General features: G+C 40.9%; 1 protein-coding gene across 2 annotated transcripts in view; it reads left to right on the top strand.

The window, feature by feature from the left end:
- pdgfc (platelet derived growth factor c) overlaps positions 1-19,508 on the top strand; it is a 114,118-nt gene that overhangs the window by 50,671 nt on the left and 43,939 nt on the right. For both annotated transcript variants that reach the window (XM_042342294.1, XM_042342286.1), the window contains exon 2: positions 102-297. In XM_042342294.1, coding sequence (XP_042198228.1) covers positions 102-297 — 196 coding nt within the window. The remainder of the gene's footprint in view (positions 1-101; positions 298-19,508) is intronic.

The following is a 19,508-nucleotide window of genomic DNA, read 5'->3' as shown; positions in this document are numbered from 1 at the left end:
GACTGACGTAATTACAATTAATTCTCCGTGTTTTAAATAGACAATTATATTCACTCTTTTCTTTTCATTTCCCCCCTGCCCCCATCCCTTCAACGTTGTAGGAGTCCATGATCACCAGCATGAGAATATGATCACAGTATCGGAGGATGGATTTGTTCAGAGTCCACGGTTTCCTCAGAATTATCCTCGGGATGTGGTGCTGGTGTGGAGATTAATAGCAGCCAATGAGAACATGCAAATACAAATGACCTTTGATGAGAGATTTGGACTTGAGGAGCCAGAGAATGGACTGTGCAAGTGAGTACCTCCCATTCTGAATGATAAGCGTGAAGCAATCGTGTCACAAAGAAAAGATTATTTTTAAGATAGGAAGTGAACCTTATTTAACATTTGCCCACAAATATACAGTCAATTCACTTTACAGTACATTCTGTGAAGCGCTTTGAGATATCTAGAAGACATGATAAGCACTATATCAAATGCAAGGATTATTATTATTATTATTATTATACAATTGAATGCCTATACAGGGAAACCCTGTTATAGCACCCTTCACTATAGTGCTGCCGTGCTTATAATCCAGGCTTATTGTGGACCCGCATGAGACAGAAGCGCAGTCACCTAGCTTCCATCACTGACTGGCCAGCTTTCTGCTCAACATCATAGGATGGACAATTTCTGGGTTGTCAGGTGGTGGCCAACGTCACTTTCTTCACGCCAGGAAGCACCTTCACAAAGGAAGTGATATCAGCGGTGCTTACTAGGTGATGCACAGGAAGTGGCATTAGCAGTGACTGGGTGACCTAGAAGTTAACCAATTATCCATTTTTTGTGCCTCAATTAGAATGTGACTACTGTGACACTGGAACCTTCCAACTGTGCATTAACAAGGTTTTACTGTAGATGTAATCATACAGCAAATTCCAGACAATGTGCTTATTTTAAGGATGTTGAATGCAACTGGAACTGATTCTATGCATCAGGGCATTGCCAGCAATGCCAGTTGTATTCAACATAGTTAGCTGCAACAGCTGAAATAGCCCTGATGTGAGAAACACTTCAAACTTTCTGAAACCTATGGCACGTAATGTCCCTGTTATATCTAATTGTGATCTACAAAAAGAGCACATTTTATTAAAGTCTATTTAAAAATCAGTCTTCACAGGATACAATGCAATCTCACACTCCACCTGTGCAGAAAATCTTAGAGATTTTCTTCAGTTTTTGTTTTGGTCAACCAGGTATCTGACCCATGCAGAAACCCATCAAGGTGCTTAAGAATAGCTAAATCAGACTGAGAGTTCCACATAGATATGGCATCTACTCATGGAGATATTCCTGTTTGGAATAGAGTATGCTCTCTCTCCAGTTTTACGCACCCTTCTAACCCATTTCCAGAAAGTTTTAAATATTAAGTATTTAATTCTTATTAAAGTATCTTTAAATGTGTTTCATTTCTGTGCTTGTACGAAAAAGGAGGGTACAGATCAATAAAGTAATTTTATGGCTTGTTTCTCCACCTCCCAATCCCTTTCTAGAATGAGTCTGGCCTCCCAAGTGAACTAAACTTTAACACTATCAGGCTTTTGGGTGTGTTGACTTCTGATAAAGTACTTACTTATTTTGAGGCTTAGCGAAAACTTTTCAAAAACCTCAGTCTGATATTTACTTTCCATTTCACAGCTAAGACACCACAGTCTGCCCCAGCTGAGCTCTGCAGCCTTTGAATGGTTCCAAGCTGAGCTTGCTTATTTGTCACAGTGGGTTTTGTAGTTGCAGGATCATCTGTGTTTGTTTTTACTTTATTTTCCAAATGTTCTCACCTCCTCTCCTGAAGGCACAAACCTGTGCTGGGATGTGGGTTTATAGCGCTGAAACCCTCTGGGATGCACTGCAGCGGCATTTCTTCAATGTGCATGTCTGCACTGTCTTGGCAGGCGGTTCATTAATAGAGAGCATCACAACTGCACCCTAGGCCTTTCATCGACTGACATAGCCACACATGCACTTTCCAACAGGGGCCACTGAATAGCCCTGAAGTGAGGAAAGGCTGGCTGACTTTTCTCACCGTATTCCTAGAAATTGTGCATTCACCCTCTTAGACATCAGGGAACCCAAAGGGAATCTTTATTGTATTAAGAAAAACTAAAGTAAGTCTTGTGACTTTGTTGAATTACAATAATAATCCTTGCATTTCATATAGCACCTTATCACATCGTTGAGATGTCTCAAACTGCTTCACAGAATAATATGTAAAGCGATTGACTGTGTGTATTTTGTAGGCGTACATTTTAATGAAACATTCCATTTTTAAAATCTGGAAATTGCTCTCAGCAGTATATTTGGGTCAGCCAGGTACCTGACAAAGATGGAAACCCAACTCCATCCTTAAAAGACTCTAAATAGGGATCTCTTGGCACTACTCAAAAAGAGAACGGAGTTTCCCTGTGTCCTGGCCAATAATCCCCCAGAAAAAAATGATTATTCACTTCATGGCTGCTTGTGGGATATATGCAGAAATAACTTGGACTTGGGTAAAGAGAGCAACATTTTAAAGTTTGCAGATGACACAAAACTTTGGAATGTAGTAAACAGTAAGGAAGATGTCTGCAGACTGTAGGAGGACATAGATAGACTGGTGAAATGGGCAAACACATGGAAATTAAATTTAATGCAGAGAAGTGTGAGGTGATGCACTTTAGGAGGAGAGGCAATATACACTAAATGTTGCAGGTTTAAAGGGGGTTCAGGAGCAGAGAGCCCTGGGAGTTCACATACACAGGTCTTTGAAGGTGGCAGGACAGGTTAATAGAGATATTAAAAAGCATATGGGATCCTTGGCTTTATAAATAGAGCCATAGAATACAAAAGTAAGGAAGTTCTGCTATCCCTTTATAAGTCACTACTTAGGCCTCATTTGGAGTATTGTGTCCAATTCTGGGCTCTACACATTAGGAAGGATATCTCGGGTCCTAATCCCTGACTGTTTAGTACCTTGGGACATCCTCCCGACATGAAAAGCGTTTTATAAATGTAATTTTGTACTTTGTACTATATCGAGGCCTTGGAGAGAGTGCTATAGCAAATGCAAGGATTATTATTATTTTATTGGGGTGCTGCTGGAGTTTAACCAGCTAAAACTGCAGCTTGCCATTGCGAACACTCGCAAGCTTCCCATTGTTTTTCTAGCAAGGGCTACTCTGTCCATCAGAGCTTTGACTTGCAGGATAAACAGGAGACTGTTGTCACAGGAACCAGATAACCAAGGCCGGCATGGGGATTGACAGGATTCTGACATTCCTTGGCCAGTGTGTCACCTGCTCTGTTGTTTTTACAACACTAAATTGTGTGAAATGCTCCATGAAGTCATTAAAGATAATTCACATTGAATCTGTTACGAAGCTTTAACTTTACACTCTAATAGACTCCAACACTACTCCCTCTTCAAAGTGGCAGCAAAGTTACAGTTTCAGACAAATCAACGGTAGAGAATAATTTGTCTGTAAAAATATTCTAAATTAAAACCTGTCTTGGAGGAATTGGTTTTATAGTTACAACTTGTTTTGATGTGAATTCCAAGCTGAAGGTAATCAGACTTTACTTTGTACACAAGAGGAACATTCATTGAAGTGGAGAGAGGGGAGATAGCAACTAATTTAGTCGGGCAGACCTGCTTGGCTCGGAAACTGGATGACTTGAAAACACCACAAGGGCTTCACTCGATTCTGATTTTCCATTGCCAGGTCTGTTACCGTTGAACAAGCTCAGCACCAAGGAGACCTTGCTTGCTCCAGTCCCACCCCCCAAATTAGATAGTTCATTGCTCTCCAGTGACACTTGATGGAAAGTGGACTAAACTTTGGATCTCTGAGGTAGCTAGTTTGTGCAGAGCAAGGTATCCCAAACAGCCATGATTTAGTGATGTACCTTTATTGACAAGCAAAGGATATCAGCAATGTGCAATGCATAAAAGTGGGTTTGACTAACAACCCATAAGTTAATAGCCCACGTGTGAATGTTATTCAAGTGCATCCAGGTATCGTTAATGAGTCACCAGGTAATGAAACAGATTACAGAAATTCCTGTAATCCTTTTCATGAGTGCTTAATTATAGAAGTAAAGACACCTGTATGTTTTGGACTGTGATTAGCCCATGGCTATTAGCCCAACCCTGCATATTAGGCTCATTGTTACCTTGATTACAACTAATCTCCCTGGTTCCATCCTGAATCCGTTCATTCCCAATGGCATTATTCAGGCAGGAAGACTGAGTTGAAGGGTGGCTAATGGGGAGATATCCCCATTGCAATAAAAATTATCTCCAAACATCTGTGAAACACAAGCCCAAATTGAAGCTTATCAAATTATAATTATGTACGCAAATCGTCAGCTCAGTTGCTGAGGCACCTTTGGACTGATGTCTTAATTGCTCTGTAAATGCCTTATTCTACAACCCCATAAAAGTGTGGGAAATATCTACAGTTTATTGTGTGTTGTATAACCTTACCCTAACAACAAGACTGCAACTGTGCTTTAATAAGGAACAAAATTCTGCCAGAAAAGTGGAAGAACAGCAACTTCAAAGCCTGTGCCAGAGGTTGGCAATTGGCAATGGCTAAGGAGATGGGCAATCAACTAATGGAAAAAAACTTTCAAAATAATTTATTCAGTAAAGCTTACAAGATTCCCTGCACATGGCTGTGCTTTGCTTATAATGATAGTTAACAGCTGGAGCATGGAATAATTTATATATTTTCTTCAGTTTTGTGAAATGCCTGTAGGATATTCAAGTCACGTAAACATGTGTACACAAAACAAATAATTCTGTTGGGCTCATTTCATTTGCTAAAGAGGGCTTGCTTAGGTCTGAGAAATCTTCAAAATAACTGAAGCTGAGGAATGAGGCATCTCAGTGGATAGTGGGGTTTGTCGGGCATGGATATAGCCCTGCCTCATGTTTGTGTTTAAAGGAAAGGGTAGTTTCGAACCAGGTGCAGGGCTTACTTTGAGGGCTTTAAGTATGGTGCTTGATCGAGCAATGGCCGAAAGAGAAGTTTGGCTGGCGTGCTCCCCATTGTCCTGCCTGAGAGATGCCAAGGCTTATTCCCTCTTGGTTTGTGTAAATTCAAGCTCAAGGCAGCCATCCAGTTGGCTGAACCCAGTCTGCACCACATCTTTAATCTTTAACACACCTTCTCTGATAAACGTCAGTAATTCCTGAAAAAACGTCCCTCAAAACTGAGCCTCTGTTTGTTGTACGGGCCACAGCGAATTGTACTGTCGTCAATGTGATGTTTGAATTATCCTCCGTAGTGACCTGAATTACTTTCATTCTGCGATCCAACAGCTCATTCAGATTAAACAGAGGGCCTTTTGGATTCTAGTTCAAAGGAAAATAACAGAGATGATTCCAAGATTTATTGCTTGAAGTTATGAGGAAAGATTGGTTCATTTAACTGGAAAAGAGGGATATGATGCTGAGGCCCAAAATTCTTAAAGGCTTGGACTTGGTACCGTTGTCTTAATTAAAAAAAATTACTCCCATGCTCGCTAATTCTGCTTTCAAAGCTAAGACAAATAGCAAGCTGTTCTCTCACCTCTGATTCAGAAGATTTTGCATTCAAACTTCATGTCAGAACTTTAAGCATGTAGGCTACAATGCAATTCTATCTAGGGATACCATTCTTTGGGGAAGACATTAAACTGAGATCCCATCTGCCTGTTCAGACAGACATTAAGATTCCATGGCATTATTTGAAAAGAGAAGGGAGTTTCTCCTGATCTCTTAATCAACAATCCTTCAGGTAAATATTGATCATTCACCTCATGGTTGTTTGTGGGACATTGCCATGAGAAAACGGCCTGCTGCATTCTGTTGAAAAATACAAAACAACATTTGCATTTATATGGTGTCCTTCACATGAACAACGTACACAGTCACTACTGTTATAGTAAATCCAGTGAAACACCTTGAGATGTTTCAACTCTATGATAAGGCACTATATCAAATACAAAGACCATTAACAACATTTCTCAACATTTCAGACATGAGAGGCATATTATTTCTCATGGTCCTCGTCTTACGACTATTGCTTTGAAATTTAAGATTACACAGAATTTTGGATCATCCCTAAATTCCCTCGTGATTTGTAAGCTGTTTTTCAGTAGTTTTTAAAAAGAAATACACACAAAAGTCCCAGGCTTTTGTGTGCGTGTCTTTTAGATGTATTTGTATCTAATAATTAATTTTCTTGTTGAAAATAATGTAATTTTTTTAATGTTATTGAGGTCAGCTATTCAACGACCTCTGCCTCCACCTTCCTCCTCCTCTCATCCTACTCCACTCCCAACAATGATACTCAAATGCAACAACAACAGCTTGCACTTATCTAGCGTCCTCCATGCAGGGTAGCATTTCAGAGTGCTTAACAGTGGTGGAGTTTGATTCCATGACGGGGCGGTGGTGGTGGGGGGGAGTTTGTGGGGTGGTGGCACAGGTGACGGTAAGCACGGTCGAAAAGGAAGATTTTCAGACTGGACTTGAAAAAGGGGAGAGATGGTTCAAGGCGAAGGGATTGAAGGAGAGAGTTCCAGAGTTTCAGAGCGCAGTGACTGAATGCTCGACCTCCAAATGCACAAATGCAGTGACTGTTGCTGTGTGAACTTGCCATTGCAGTGAACATGGCAATGTGGCAGTGGGAGTATCAGTGTCTACACTGCTTCTACACTGCTGCTCAACACGTGCTTGGCAAGGTTTTCACACTGGAATTCCCAGTTCCTGATTAGACTTTACCGAAAAATTCCTGCGTACCTTTAAGCGTTGCCAGGAAACAAAATGGTCTATAAAAGTATTGAAGCTTTGCGATTGCGGTTGTGATTTAATGAACAATAAATGAAGCCCTCACGATCCATGACCTCATCCTAGATGAGAACATCAACATTCTTGGGCTCACTGAAACCTGGCCGTCCCCGGTGATCCTGTCCCCCTGATTGAAGCCTCCCCCACCACCCCACCCAGCTACAACTTTCACCACACCCCCAGCTCCAACCGACACGGCAACGGGGTTACCCTCATCTCCCAGCCTTCCCTCGCTCTATCTCCGTATTTGTCTAGCTCCTTCATCTGTTTTAAATGCTTAACCTGGTACCATCCCTCCCTCTCGTTCAAAATCCTCATTTAGCGTCCTCCCAAACCCCCTGATTCCTTCATTCCTGACATCTGCTCCCTCCTCTCATTTTTCTGTCTCTGCACTGAACACCTGATGATACTGGGTGATTTCAACCTCCACCTAAACTCTTCTTGACCCATCTCCTCTAATTTCACTGTTCTCCTCTCCACACTAAATCTCACCCTCTACATAAACTCTCCGACACACAACCGTGGCCACTCCCTTGACCTCCTTATAACTCACGGCCTTGTCATCTCCAATCTGTCCATCATAAACAAGGCCATCTCAGATAATTTCCTCATCTCCCTCTCCTCCCGTATGCCCCTCCCCTCTTCCAAGCCCTCCACCATCTTTCCCGATCTTGGAAAAAGCTTCCAACTGAGTCCCTCACAAATTCTTCCAGAGATCACTTCACCCTCTGGACTTCCACCTTTAGTGATCCTGACGAATTCCAGAGAAGCAGAGCAGAATGTCTGAAATGGTTGATAAACTCAATTTTCTGAAGAATAAAAGTTATGTTTCTGTTTACCTGTGGAGTCCTGTAGCTCAGTGGTTAGAGCACTCGCTTTGCAAGTGAGAGACCTGAGTTCAATTCCAGACAGGGCGAAACCTTGGGCAAGTTTCCTTACTCCACACGCCTAATAATAATCCCTCCAAAACCAAAAACAATAATAAAATTGGTCATTCTTAATCTACGACTGTTTGTGGGACATTGCTGTGCGCAATTGGCTGCCGGGTTCGCCCACAAAAATACAGTCAATTCACTTTACAGTGTGTTCTGTGAAGCGCTTTGGGACGTCCTCCCGATGTGAAAGCGCTATATCAAATGCAAGGATTATTATTATTATTATTATTATTACCTCTTGATGGCCTGCTGCATTGATTTGAACAATATAGTAGTCCTCTTATATCCATATTGTATAATTGTGTTCTGTAAGTAAGGTCAGATGAAATAAGAACTGTCATCAAATACACAAGGGCTCTATTAGTGATTGCTCCTCTTTGCCCTACATGTGCACATGAAGACAAACTATAAGGGTATATAAATTAGGCTGGGTTCTGTGCTTCAGGCACAGTGTGATTACAACACCAAACAGTGAGTCAGCTGTCTTTTCAATAGATTGAATAATCCAAATTTCAAGCTGACTATGTGGGGAGGGGGAGGAGGAGGAGGAGGAGACGAGGGTGGTTGAATAGCTTACCTCAGTAAATCATCTTTTGTGACAGCTCTCGATACAAGCAACTGCATCTAGAAAATTTCATGTCACTTCGCAGGACACAAGAGCATCAACAAAAGCCTCCTGACATGCTAGCCTACAGCAAGTAAGCAAGCATCAGCCTGCTTCAGAGTTTGGAATGGAAAACAAGCAAGGGTTCACATTATTGGGAGTAATTGTGAAGTGTATGAATAGTTTTAATGTTTTTGGGGGTCAGCTGGGTGTCTGACACATGCAGAAATTCATCCCTTTTAATGTTTTCTTGTTTCTTTTCTATTTATCTAATTGTAACACAGCTTACATTTGCATGTTTCCTTACTCCTTCCACTGCATTCACCAATGGAGAATGTTATTTTGCATGCATATCAGGCTGTGTCATCATATTGTCTTGAAGGTGGATTGCTCAGCATTCAGCAGTGCACCAATGGTATTATGGGAAATATTTATTGATATATAATATTCATAGGGCACCACAGTCTAAGTCATGTGGAATGCTCACAAGGGCATGTGTCTGTGTGAATTGAGACATTCCAGCATTTGCCCTGCAGCTTTGTTCCCTTTCCATTTATTTAGCAAGTAAGCATTTTTTGCATACTTGCTTCAAGATGTAGCAATCGGGGAATTGGTTGACATAAGAGCAGCTTATGACATTTTCTGAATCCTTGATGTGTTACTGCCTATTACTGGATTCTTAGCAATCTAACACCCTAAAGGAACTGAACTTAAATTGTCATAAAGACGTAAATTAATTCTACGTTAGAAATTCTTAGTGAAAAATATTTCATGCTTATTTAAAGAAGCTCCCTTTCTTGTTTTCATCATGTCATCTGCAGACATGGAGTGACTTCCACATGTATGAGGATGACACCCAACTCTATTTCTCTGCCTCCATCCTCGATTCCAGGACCACTGTTGCCTTGACAGAATGTCTGTCAGACATCAAATCCTTTTCAGTTGAATATCAACAATTTGTTGACATTCTAACCTCCTACCAGCCAGCCCGAGGCATCCCCCACTTCACCCATCCCACCATTGGCGCAGTCCCTCTGACTCATCCCCTCCCTTGCCTCCTTCAAGACCTGTCTCAAGATCCTCCTCTTCGACCATACCTTTCGTCACCTTCCTTCCCCCCCTGCCCTCCACCCTCCACGATCCCGACCCCCAACTCGGGTCCAAAACACTGATTGTCCAGAGCCTTGGGACGTCTTTCCGACGTGAAAGGCACTATACAAATGTAATTTTGTTGTTGCTGTTTATACCTAGCAGCAAGTAGGAACCCAGTTGTTAGTCGATTGGCGACCTTAAAGTGGTGCGACTATGTATTTGTAGGCACACACGGCAGACAAATAGCTATGAAATGATGATCAATTTTATCTGAAGGATTGTTGGCCAGGACACTCTCCTTTCTCTTTCACATAGTACCACAGGATCTCTCATGTCTACCTAAACAGGAAAGTGGGGCCTTGGTTTAACATCTCAACCAAAAGACAGCACCTCGAACAATGAAGCACAGCCGAGCTCTACATCAGAGTGTCAGCCGGGACAGTGAGTTCAAAGTCCTGATGTGAGGCTTGAACCCACAACCTTCTGATTCAGAGGCAAAAGTGCTACCAACCAAGCCAAGCTGACCAACATGTTGTGATGCAACCTGGATTGAATGTGGCATTTCTGGCCTCCAGACACCATTTTTTATGTGGAAGCCTGGATGCAGAGAGTCATTGAACCATGGGAACGTTACTACCTAGACCATTCCTGCCCATAATTGAAGTCCATGTATTTGTACTTTCTGGCAGGGATCAGTTCTGGCTGATTTCTTGCTTCATCTTCACCCTCACATGTTGAGGCTAATTGTCACAGCCCCAAGTCACAAGGCAGAATCCCATATTTGAACTAGATTAAAGATGAAAAGCTCTCAAATGAGAAAATATCAATGTAAATGGCAAGAGCGATGGATACAATGCCTCAGGACCTAAACTATATCTCAGTGTACATGCAAGTGCATCACTGTGACTCGTGAGAATTCTGCTATGACTGGAGATCACCTGGAAAGAGAATTCTCATGGGTCAGCGTGATATGCATGGGATTCCCTGCATAAGACACACTTTATGCTTTTCACTCACAAAATATACAGTCAATTTACTTTCCAGTATATACTGTGAAGTGCTTTGGGACATCTCGAAGACCTGTTAAGGCGCTATATCAAATGCAAGGATTATTATTATTTATGACTCAAGGCATTTTTTCTAGCATTTAGAAAAATGCAGTTTTCATAGTTGAACCCTTTTCAACTAGATTGAAATATATAATGAGCTATTTAACAGTGCTACTAAACTTTCAGTTCCAGTTTGATATTTTCCTTATTGAGTATGAAACACAAAGTTTATTAGTGTTTTGAACAGTTTACTATTCACATTACTGTTAAGGCAGCATAGAGGGGCTAGTACCATTTCTTAGAAGTAGGTGTGTGTGTATGTTGCGTGTGTGCACGGGAGCATTGGGGAGGGAGTTACTTCAAAACATATATTAATATTGTGCCTTAAATAAGAAACAACATGTTCAGGAAGACTACAATATTGACCTCCAAAATTAGAAATGACTTGAAGCAGTCAGAGAGTTGAAGGGAAGCATTGAACTTTTAAAGGCTGACAGTTGATGACTAACAAACCCTTGTACAACCCAAGGCCTGAGTATCCAATATTTTTTCGTATGGAACAGCTGTAGGCAATAGATCCAAAATACAGATGTATGTTTCATTCATGCACAGAAGTCTTGATTTATGACACAAATGTGATGCTTCTACATTTATGCGTGAACATTTGATGACCAGTAATCTGGGTTAAGCAAACTACAGGAAAATTCAATGGAAGTCATTAAACCTTCACCTTGATTCCAAATGCAGGGCATTACTGTTTGTAATAAAGATTTCTATGATAGAGTTTGTGCTTATTCCAGGATTCCCATACCTGATTTAGACAAGTCATATGAAACCACTTTGGAAAGAGAATCTCACACAATTTGAGGTCTCATCTTTAGTGGTACCTCAAGCTTGTCTGTAGCTGTTTTAAAGGAAACTTTTTTGAAATGTAAAAATGTCACGTGTTAGAGCTTCCTGAAGTGCTTGTTGGATGACCCTCAAGGTTTGAAACATTAGTAATGAACTGATAGGACAACTTCACCAACACTAAAATGAAACAGGCTTTCATCATGTGCAGAGCTCTGCTTTACCTTGATTCAGCCTTGGAGGGAGAGACAAAGCCACCAGTAGAACTCCAGGCTGCTGGCTCATATCAAACTGGTACCTGTAATATAACTGGATCAAAAATGCCAACAACTATGCATCAGAACTCAGCAAGTTATAACAGAGGAAGAGAAAAAGGCAAACTAAATGTACAATCTGATGTTTCCAGGTATAAGTTGACACTTTTATTAACACATATTTTGTTCAGATGGGCGTAAACTTAAAAGATGGAAACTGAAAGAGATCTAGGGATGTTAGTTGACTCATTGGTCACTTTGTCAAAACTGTATTAGGTGTCAATAAACAAAATGCTGCGGTATATTGCCAAATCAGTTGTGTTTAGATCTCCCAGAATCATAATTAAGCTATATAGTGTAGTGCTCTGGTCAGGCCATACTGCATACAATTCTGGTCCCTGCAATATAAGGCCTGAGCGGGAGTGCAACAAAGATGTTATAGGAATGAGCAATAAACAATAATTAGATGATCTAGAGCTCTCAGCCTCGAAAGAAGGCGTCCTTATAGAGGTGTATTAATTTTAAATGGGATTGGGAAAACAAACACAGATGCCCTGAGACTGTAGAACATGAGGACATAGGTTTATAGTTGCATTGGGTAACTTTAGAACAGAGATTTCTTACTCAGAGGGTAACTAATGAATAAAACAGGTTGCCAGAAAATGTTGTTGATCCCAGGACACTGGGTTCATTTAAAAATCAGGAAAATGGTAGGAGATTCTGAAGGATGAAGAACAAATAATAATAATAATAATCCTTGCATTTGATATAGCGCTTTTCACGTCGGGAGAACGTCCCAAAGCGCTTCACAGAACACACTGTAAAGTGAATTGACTGTATATTTGTGGGCGAACGCGGCAGCCAATTGCGCACAGCAATGTCCCACAAACAGTCGTAGATTGAAAATGACCAATTTATTATTGTTTTTTTTTTTTTTTGGTGAGGAAACACGTTGAAGGGACACTGAGATGGAATTCCAGAGAGAGGGGGCAGAGTACCTGTAATACTGTCCAGTGATGGTGGAGTGGGTGGGGAATATAATAAGACCATTGATTGCTGAGGCAGAGTGGTCATCACAATATGGTCGCAGGAGAACAGAGGTAGCGTGGGAAAGGAAAGGAATAGGAGTGGTACAGAGGTGAACGTGGATTTCAACATTCGTTACTTTTGAATAAAATAGTTTTAACATTTATTTTAGTAGTTATGGTTAGTGTTACCATAATAAAGCTATTCCAGATGTTTGACTGCCTCTATTACTGTAATGTTCAGGTTCATTCAGCCTCAAATTCTGTGAGCTGAAAACAGGGGGAGGAGGTTATGTCACACAGGATAAAGTCTCAGAGCACTGAACACTGGCAGTGACCCCGAGCCGGGGAGAAAGAGGAGGTGACCGTAGGCACACAGTCAAAAAGGAAAGACTTCAGGTGCGATCTGACGATGGATAAAAAGGGGGCGAAGGACAAAATAACATTGATTTGCAATTTCTCTTATGCTGTGATCTAAATATTTCAATATTAAAAAAAATCTTTTCACTGCTGAAGGAGGAAACATGATATTTTCTAGGTTAAGCACAGCTCTCATCGCCTTCCCTTCCCTCTCTCCCTCACCAATCCCCATGGCCAATCCCTGCTCCGTTCTCCACCAGGCTCCCCATCTGGCTGCTCCTTTCAATGAACAGAGAGGCAGCTGGGAGACAAGAAACAGGAATGTAGGGGATCACAAAAAACACTATTATCCTTCTGTCTGGTCTGAAAAAGACTACATTCTGAAAGTTTTTTCTCCCCCCCCCAGAAGTACCTGAGAAACTGATAAAAATGACATGCAGCTAAAGAATAATGAACATTGGGGAGAAATTAGGCACAATATTTCTGACCATTATGAATACTGCATCGTTTGAGAACAATTAATTCAGCAAAGGTTTGAATTTGCAACCTTCTAATGTATATGGTTGTGGGTGGGAAGTGGTTTTATCCACCAGGCCATCAAGGGATGTAAATATCTTTTCAAGGTCCAAATAATGTCCTGGCCAGCAATCCCCCAAATAAAATTGATCACTCACTTCGTAGCTGTTTGTGGCACGTTGCAGTGCGCATTGGCTGCCAAGATCATCCACAAAATACATACAGTCACACACTACTTTATAGTATATACTGTGAAGCACATTCAGATGTGATAATAATAATAATTATTATTATGTGATGTGATTATTATGTGATAATAATAATAATAATCCTTGCATTTGATATAGCGCTTTTCACATCGGGAGGACGTCCCAAAGCGCTTCACAGAATATACTGTAAAATGAATTGACTGTATATTTGTGGGCGAACGCGGCAGCCAATTGCACACAGCAATGTCCCACAAACAGTCGTAAATTGAAAATGACCAATTTTTTATTATTGTTTTGTTTTTTTGGAGGGATTATTATTAGGCTCTGTGTGGAGTAAGGAAACTTGCCCAAGGTTTCGCCCTCTGCCTGGAATTGAACTCAGGTCTCTCACTTGCAAAGCGAGTGCTCTAACCACTGAGCTACAGGACTCCACAGTGATAAGGCACTATATCAAATATCAGGATTATTATTATTAACAATGCTATTTAACACTGAGCTCTAAATATGGTTGCTAGTTATTCCCATACGTAGATTACAACGGTTGGTAACGTAAACCATCCCGTGGTAAATCAGATAAAATGATGTTGCAACACCACTTTAACAACTGGAAATGAACCACTTGATCTTTGTTAATCAGTCTGAGCCTGGTTTAGTTGTAATCTCAAGCACAACCACAGCCAGCGTTCCAGTTCCCCTGAGCCTGACCCTATGTCGATACCTATCAAAGATTCACTTGCATTTAGTCTCATTAAAACTATTATCACTGCTAGGAACATGGGAAAGGAGGAGGCTATTCAGCCATTAAGTCTGTTCTGCCAGTTTATTAGATTATAACAGATCTTTTAACCCATTTTCTTCGTTCCACTTAATACTTTGATTTTCCAAGTATTTATCTACTTCTCTTTGATAACTATTAGGCGTCAGTCTGGCTTAATTGGTGGCACCATCGCCTCTGAGTTAGAAGGTTGTGGGTTCAAGCCCCACATCAGGACTTTGAGTTCACAGTCCTAGGCTGATACTCAAATGCAGTGCTGGGGATGGGTGTTGCATTGTTTATAGTGTCATCCTTCAGATGGGATGTTAAACCACTTGTTCAGATAGATGCTAAAAATGCCATGGCATTTTTTTGCAAAGAGAAAGGAACTTATCTTCTTACATTCTCCCAGTAATCTGGCCAGCAATCCCCCAAATAAAATTGATCATTCACTCCATGGTTATTTGTTGTGTGCAAATTGGCTGTCATGTTCACCTTTTTGTGTAGTCACTACACTTCACAGTAAAAAATCCTGCGAATTGCTTCGAGACGATTTTGCCCGACTCCGCCACTACCTCACCCCTCAGGCCGCTGAAACTCTTGTTCATGCCTTCATCACCTCCAGGCTTGACTATGCAAATGCCCTGCTTGTCAGCCTTCCCAACTCTTCCCTCCACAGGCTGCAGATAATGCAGAACTCTGCAGCCCGTGTCCTCTCTCGCACCAAACTCCATGACCCCATCTCCCCCATTCTCGCCTGACTCCATTGACTCCCTATCCTTCAGAGGATCCAGTTCAAAATCTTGGTCCGCACCTACAAAGTACTTAATGGCTTCGCCCCACCCTATCCAACCCGCCCGCTCCCTCCGCTCAGCCGGCTCTGGCCTGCTCCACGTCCCCCGAACCACCCGTCCCACCATTAATGGGAGAGCCTTCAGCCACTCTGCTCCCAACCTCTGGAACTCCATCCCACAATCACACCACCTCGCCCCCTCCTTAGCCTTCTTCAAGTCCCGCCTCAAAACTCTCCTCTTCGACCATGCCATCGGCCACGCGCCTTCCCCTCCCTTCTCCCCCCTGACCCCAGCTCGGGTCTGAAATGCTGTACACTGTCCAGCACCTTGGGACGTCCTCCCGACATGAAAGGCGCTATACAACTGTAATCTTGTTGTTGGACTACAATAGTACAGTGCATGAGATTGGCTGAATATCGGCAAGTATGTATGAGAGAAAATTGTTTACAGTGCTAACCTGTAATTAATATTAACAAACAGCTTTGTAGGGTGACTGATAGCAGCAGAATGGAAACTTGAATTTACTAATGTCACAAAGTGCAGACTAAATTAGAATTATGAAACAGGTTTTCTGTTTTCAAATTATGTTCCCTGCACTTTTCAGGCAATAATTACTTGGGTGTAGTTTTCCTTATAAAACACAGTTGCACTTACTGTATTGCCATTTTAATCACCTTCTGAAATAAATGCCTATTTTCCCCTCTGCCAGTTTCTTGCTGATGGCCTATTCACAAGATCATAGATTGGTTTGGATGAAGGGAGACTTTCAGCCCATCCAATGTCATCCTTCTAGGAACCCACCCAGTTAGCACCCGTCACAACATCAAGTTGTTTTTCAAACAAGTCCAGTGTTCTGACCTTAACCATATTTCCTGGTAACCTATTCCAGTCATTAATTACACTCTGAGTAAAGAAAAACTTCCTGGTATCTGTCTTGAAATTGCCTTTTATAGCTCTAAACCTGTGGCCTCTTGTTATGCTGGTGCATCCTAACGTAAAATTAAATATATATGTTTCTACCTCTTTGTCTATTACCAAGGTACTATCTGCTTGTTGAGGTGCAAATTGAAGATCCAATGACACTGTTTGAAAAGAGAGGGGAGCTTTTCCCCTATGTTCTGGTCAACAATTTGTTATATAAAATTGGTTATTCACATCATAGCTGTTCAATGTAGTGTATGAGCGAGATAGACTAGAGGGACCTTAATAGACAGAAGAAACAGTAATAGAGAGAGGCAGGAGTATATAGATAATTAGGAATAGGGAGTATAATGAACAAAGATGGAAATAGACAGCAGAACAAGAAGACACAGGTTTAGGAGTGCAAAGGGCAATTTCAGTACAGACACCAGAAAGAATTTCTTTACCCAGGGGGTAATTAACAACTAGAACAGGTTACCAGGAAGGGTAGTTGAGGCCAGATTAATAACGGGGATTGTAAAGATTGTAATTCAAAACAAATCTGGAAACATTATTTCAGTGAGCAAGTAGTAAATGCGCGGAACAGGTTCCCTAAGGAGACAGTAGAAGTAGAAAGTGTAAATTATTTCTAAAGCAAATTAGATAGAGTACTTTTAGGAAATAATATCTTGGGATACAATATATATCTGACTGCCAGGATATTGGAAAGTGAACTGGATGGACCTTGGACTTCTTTTGTCTAGCAATTCTTATGTAGGGTCTGATATAATACAGTGTACAATGTATTGCACATTGCCTGGAGACAAACAATGTTTTGTTTATTTCTGTTCATGTGTTTAAAGCTGCTGTTTCGTCCTTACTGTTTGATTCCACCGCATTCTCTAGAGCATTGATGCTGAAGTGATTCCTGTATAATTTTTATGCAGGAATGAACTATGAAAATAATTCCTTCAAAAGAAATAAAAATAATTTGGTCACTCAAACCACGATTGTTTGTGGGACACTGCTGTATGCAATTGGTTGCTGCGTTTCACCCACAAAATATACAGTCAATTCACTTTACGCTATATTCTGCAAAGCGTTTTGAGACGTCTCGAAGATGTGATAAGGCGCTATATCAAATATAAGGATTATTGCATTATTATTATTGTATATTGTGGAGTCAGTCAATCTGAAGGGGAAACTTTAGTGGAGGAGAAGTGAATAGCAAGGAGTAAGAGAAAATCTTAAAATATGTATGTTTCTCACAAGGGACTCTGATTTAAAATAGCACAACAATAAGCCGAACACACTCACTGTTTGGCAAAACATAAAAAAGCATTTTTGGCTCTGACTGCATGTTACAGAAGCAAGAATATAGCTGATGTCTGTTTTAATTAATTCTCTAATGAAGGAAGGATTGACAAATAGGCAGCACGCTTAGATTTTAACTTTAGGCATGGAGTTGTAAAGGTCATCCATAAGAGGTTGCTTTTACTGTGTATACATGAGAGCCCACAATGGCATAGCTCAAATATTACTTCCTTGAGAGGAATTATTCACCAGGCAATGTATTAAAAAAATTGTATTAGTGAGCCCAGATTTAAGGGGGAGAAGGATCTCTGATTGTCTTCATGGATGGAGAAAGGGATGCAAGCCTATGGGTGAAACTGGATGTTTTGTTAACTTAGCATAGATCATAACATTTCCCTGGAAGTTTAATGTTTAATAAGCCTGAATACCTGCTGTGTAGAGATGATAATTATATTCATTAAGGCTCAACAATACAAATAGATTTATTTGCTTCTGTTTCCAATGTAGCGAGAAGGTTTGATTTATGTTATTGTGCATATGCTTGATATTCAATAAAAGTCCTGAATAATAGCACTCTATAAATCCCTCGGTGCTAATCACAGAGCTGCAGTTGTAGTTCTGTTTTTTTACTGCATCAGGTTGCCATGTGGGTGATGTTTCACTGGCCCCTTTAACAGGTTCACTAAATTCTCTGCGGGCTGATCCGCTGCACTGTCTGCAGTGTAATACAATACTTAGACTGTAAGTGGTTTATAATCATTGTGAGCCTTGAGCAATAGGTGCCTGGGGAAAAACAATGTTTTGTTTATTTCTGTGCATGTGTTTAAAGCTGCTGTTTCATCCTTGCTGTCTGTCTGATTCCACCACATTCTCTAGAGTGTTGATGCTGAAGCGATTCCTGCACAATTTTTATACCGGAATGAATTATGATTTTTATTTTTATAACTTTTGAACACCTTTAGGTGTTAGCTTGGCTCCTTTGATAGCACTCTCGCCCCTGAGTCAGAAGTTTACTCCCACTTTGAACACAGAGCACAAGCTGACACTCTAATGCCTGGGTAGTGAACATTAGAAATCTCATGGCGCTATACAAAAGGAGAAGAGAATTTCCCCTGATGTCCAACAATCATCCAGATAAAATTGATCATTCACTTCATTGCTGTTTGAGGGACATTACTGTGTGCAAATTGACTGCCACAATTTCCTAACAATGCACAGTCACTATACTTCACAGTACAACCTTGTGAAGCACTTTGAGACTTCTTGTGAAGCGCTATGTTCCACATTGGATAACAACAATGGCATTGCTGAAATCTTCAATCATTGTGATGAAGGCAAGGGAAGGGGGTCCAAAGTCAGTCTTACCATTTGAGCATCACAACTGTTATGAACGAATGGGGGATGCTGTGTTTCAGTGTCACCTCATGGGATCACGTTTAACTCAGATTATTTTGAACTGGTATCCTGTGATGAAGTGACACTGAATTGTCTGCAACAATACAAGCCGCCAGCGGAACTATACGTGAGCACTGAAGTCTTCAAAACTGCCTTCCGGCTCAACCTTACAAAAGAGCAGAAGGATTTCAATGCAACACAGAATACGGCTTTTCGTGTTTAATTTAATGCTAATTTAGTGTTGAGCTCTTTAATATTCTGTAATTTATACTAAAACTGTCATTCTTCATAAATCGGAATTAATTTTTTTTACTTGAATCATTCAGTGCAGACTGGCATTCCAAAGGCACTTGCTGCAGGCTGCAGTTGCACTACGCAAACTTGGCAGAGTTGCTGCTTGCCAGCTTCACATCATAATGCCAAAATTTGGGAAGTGGTGACATTTTGAAGTTTACTGTGTGCTGGGTAACTGAGGGAGCAACCAAAAGGTTTGTGGTTTCTGTCGGCAGAATTAAAATTACGGAAGATAACCTGTGACTGCATCAACAACTATTGAAAAAAAGTAATGACTAGAATTAAGACTAGCTTCAATGGTGTGA

Source organism: Callorhinchus milii, unplaced genomic scaffold, assembly GCF_018977255.1.
Source record: "Callorhinchus milii isolate IMCB2004 unplaced genomic scaffold, IMCB_Cmil_1.0 Scaffold1, whole genome shotgun sequence".
Classification (NCBI taxonomy): domain Eukaryota; kingdom Metazoa; phylum Chordata; class Chondrichthyes; order Chimaeriformes; family Callorhinchidae; genus Callorhinchus; species Callorhinchus milii.
Note: the sequence above shows the minus strand (reverse complement) of the source record. Positions and strands in the feature narration are given on the sequence as shown.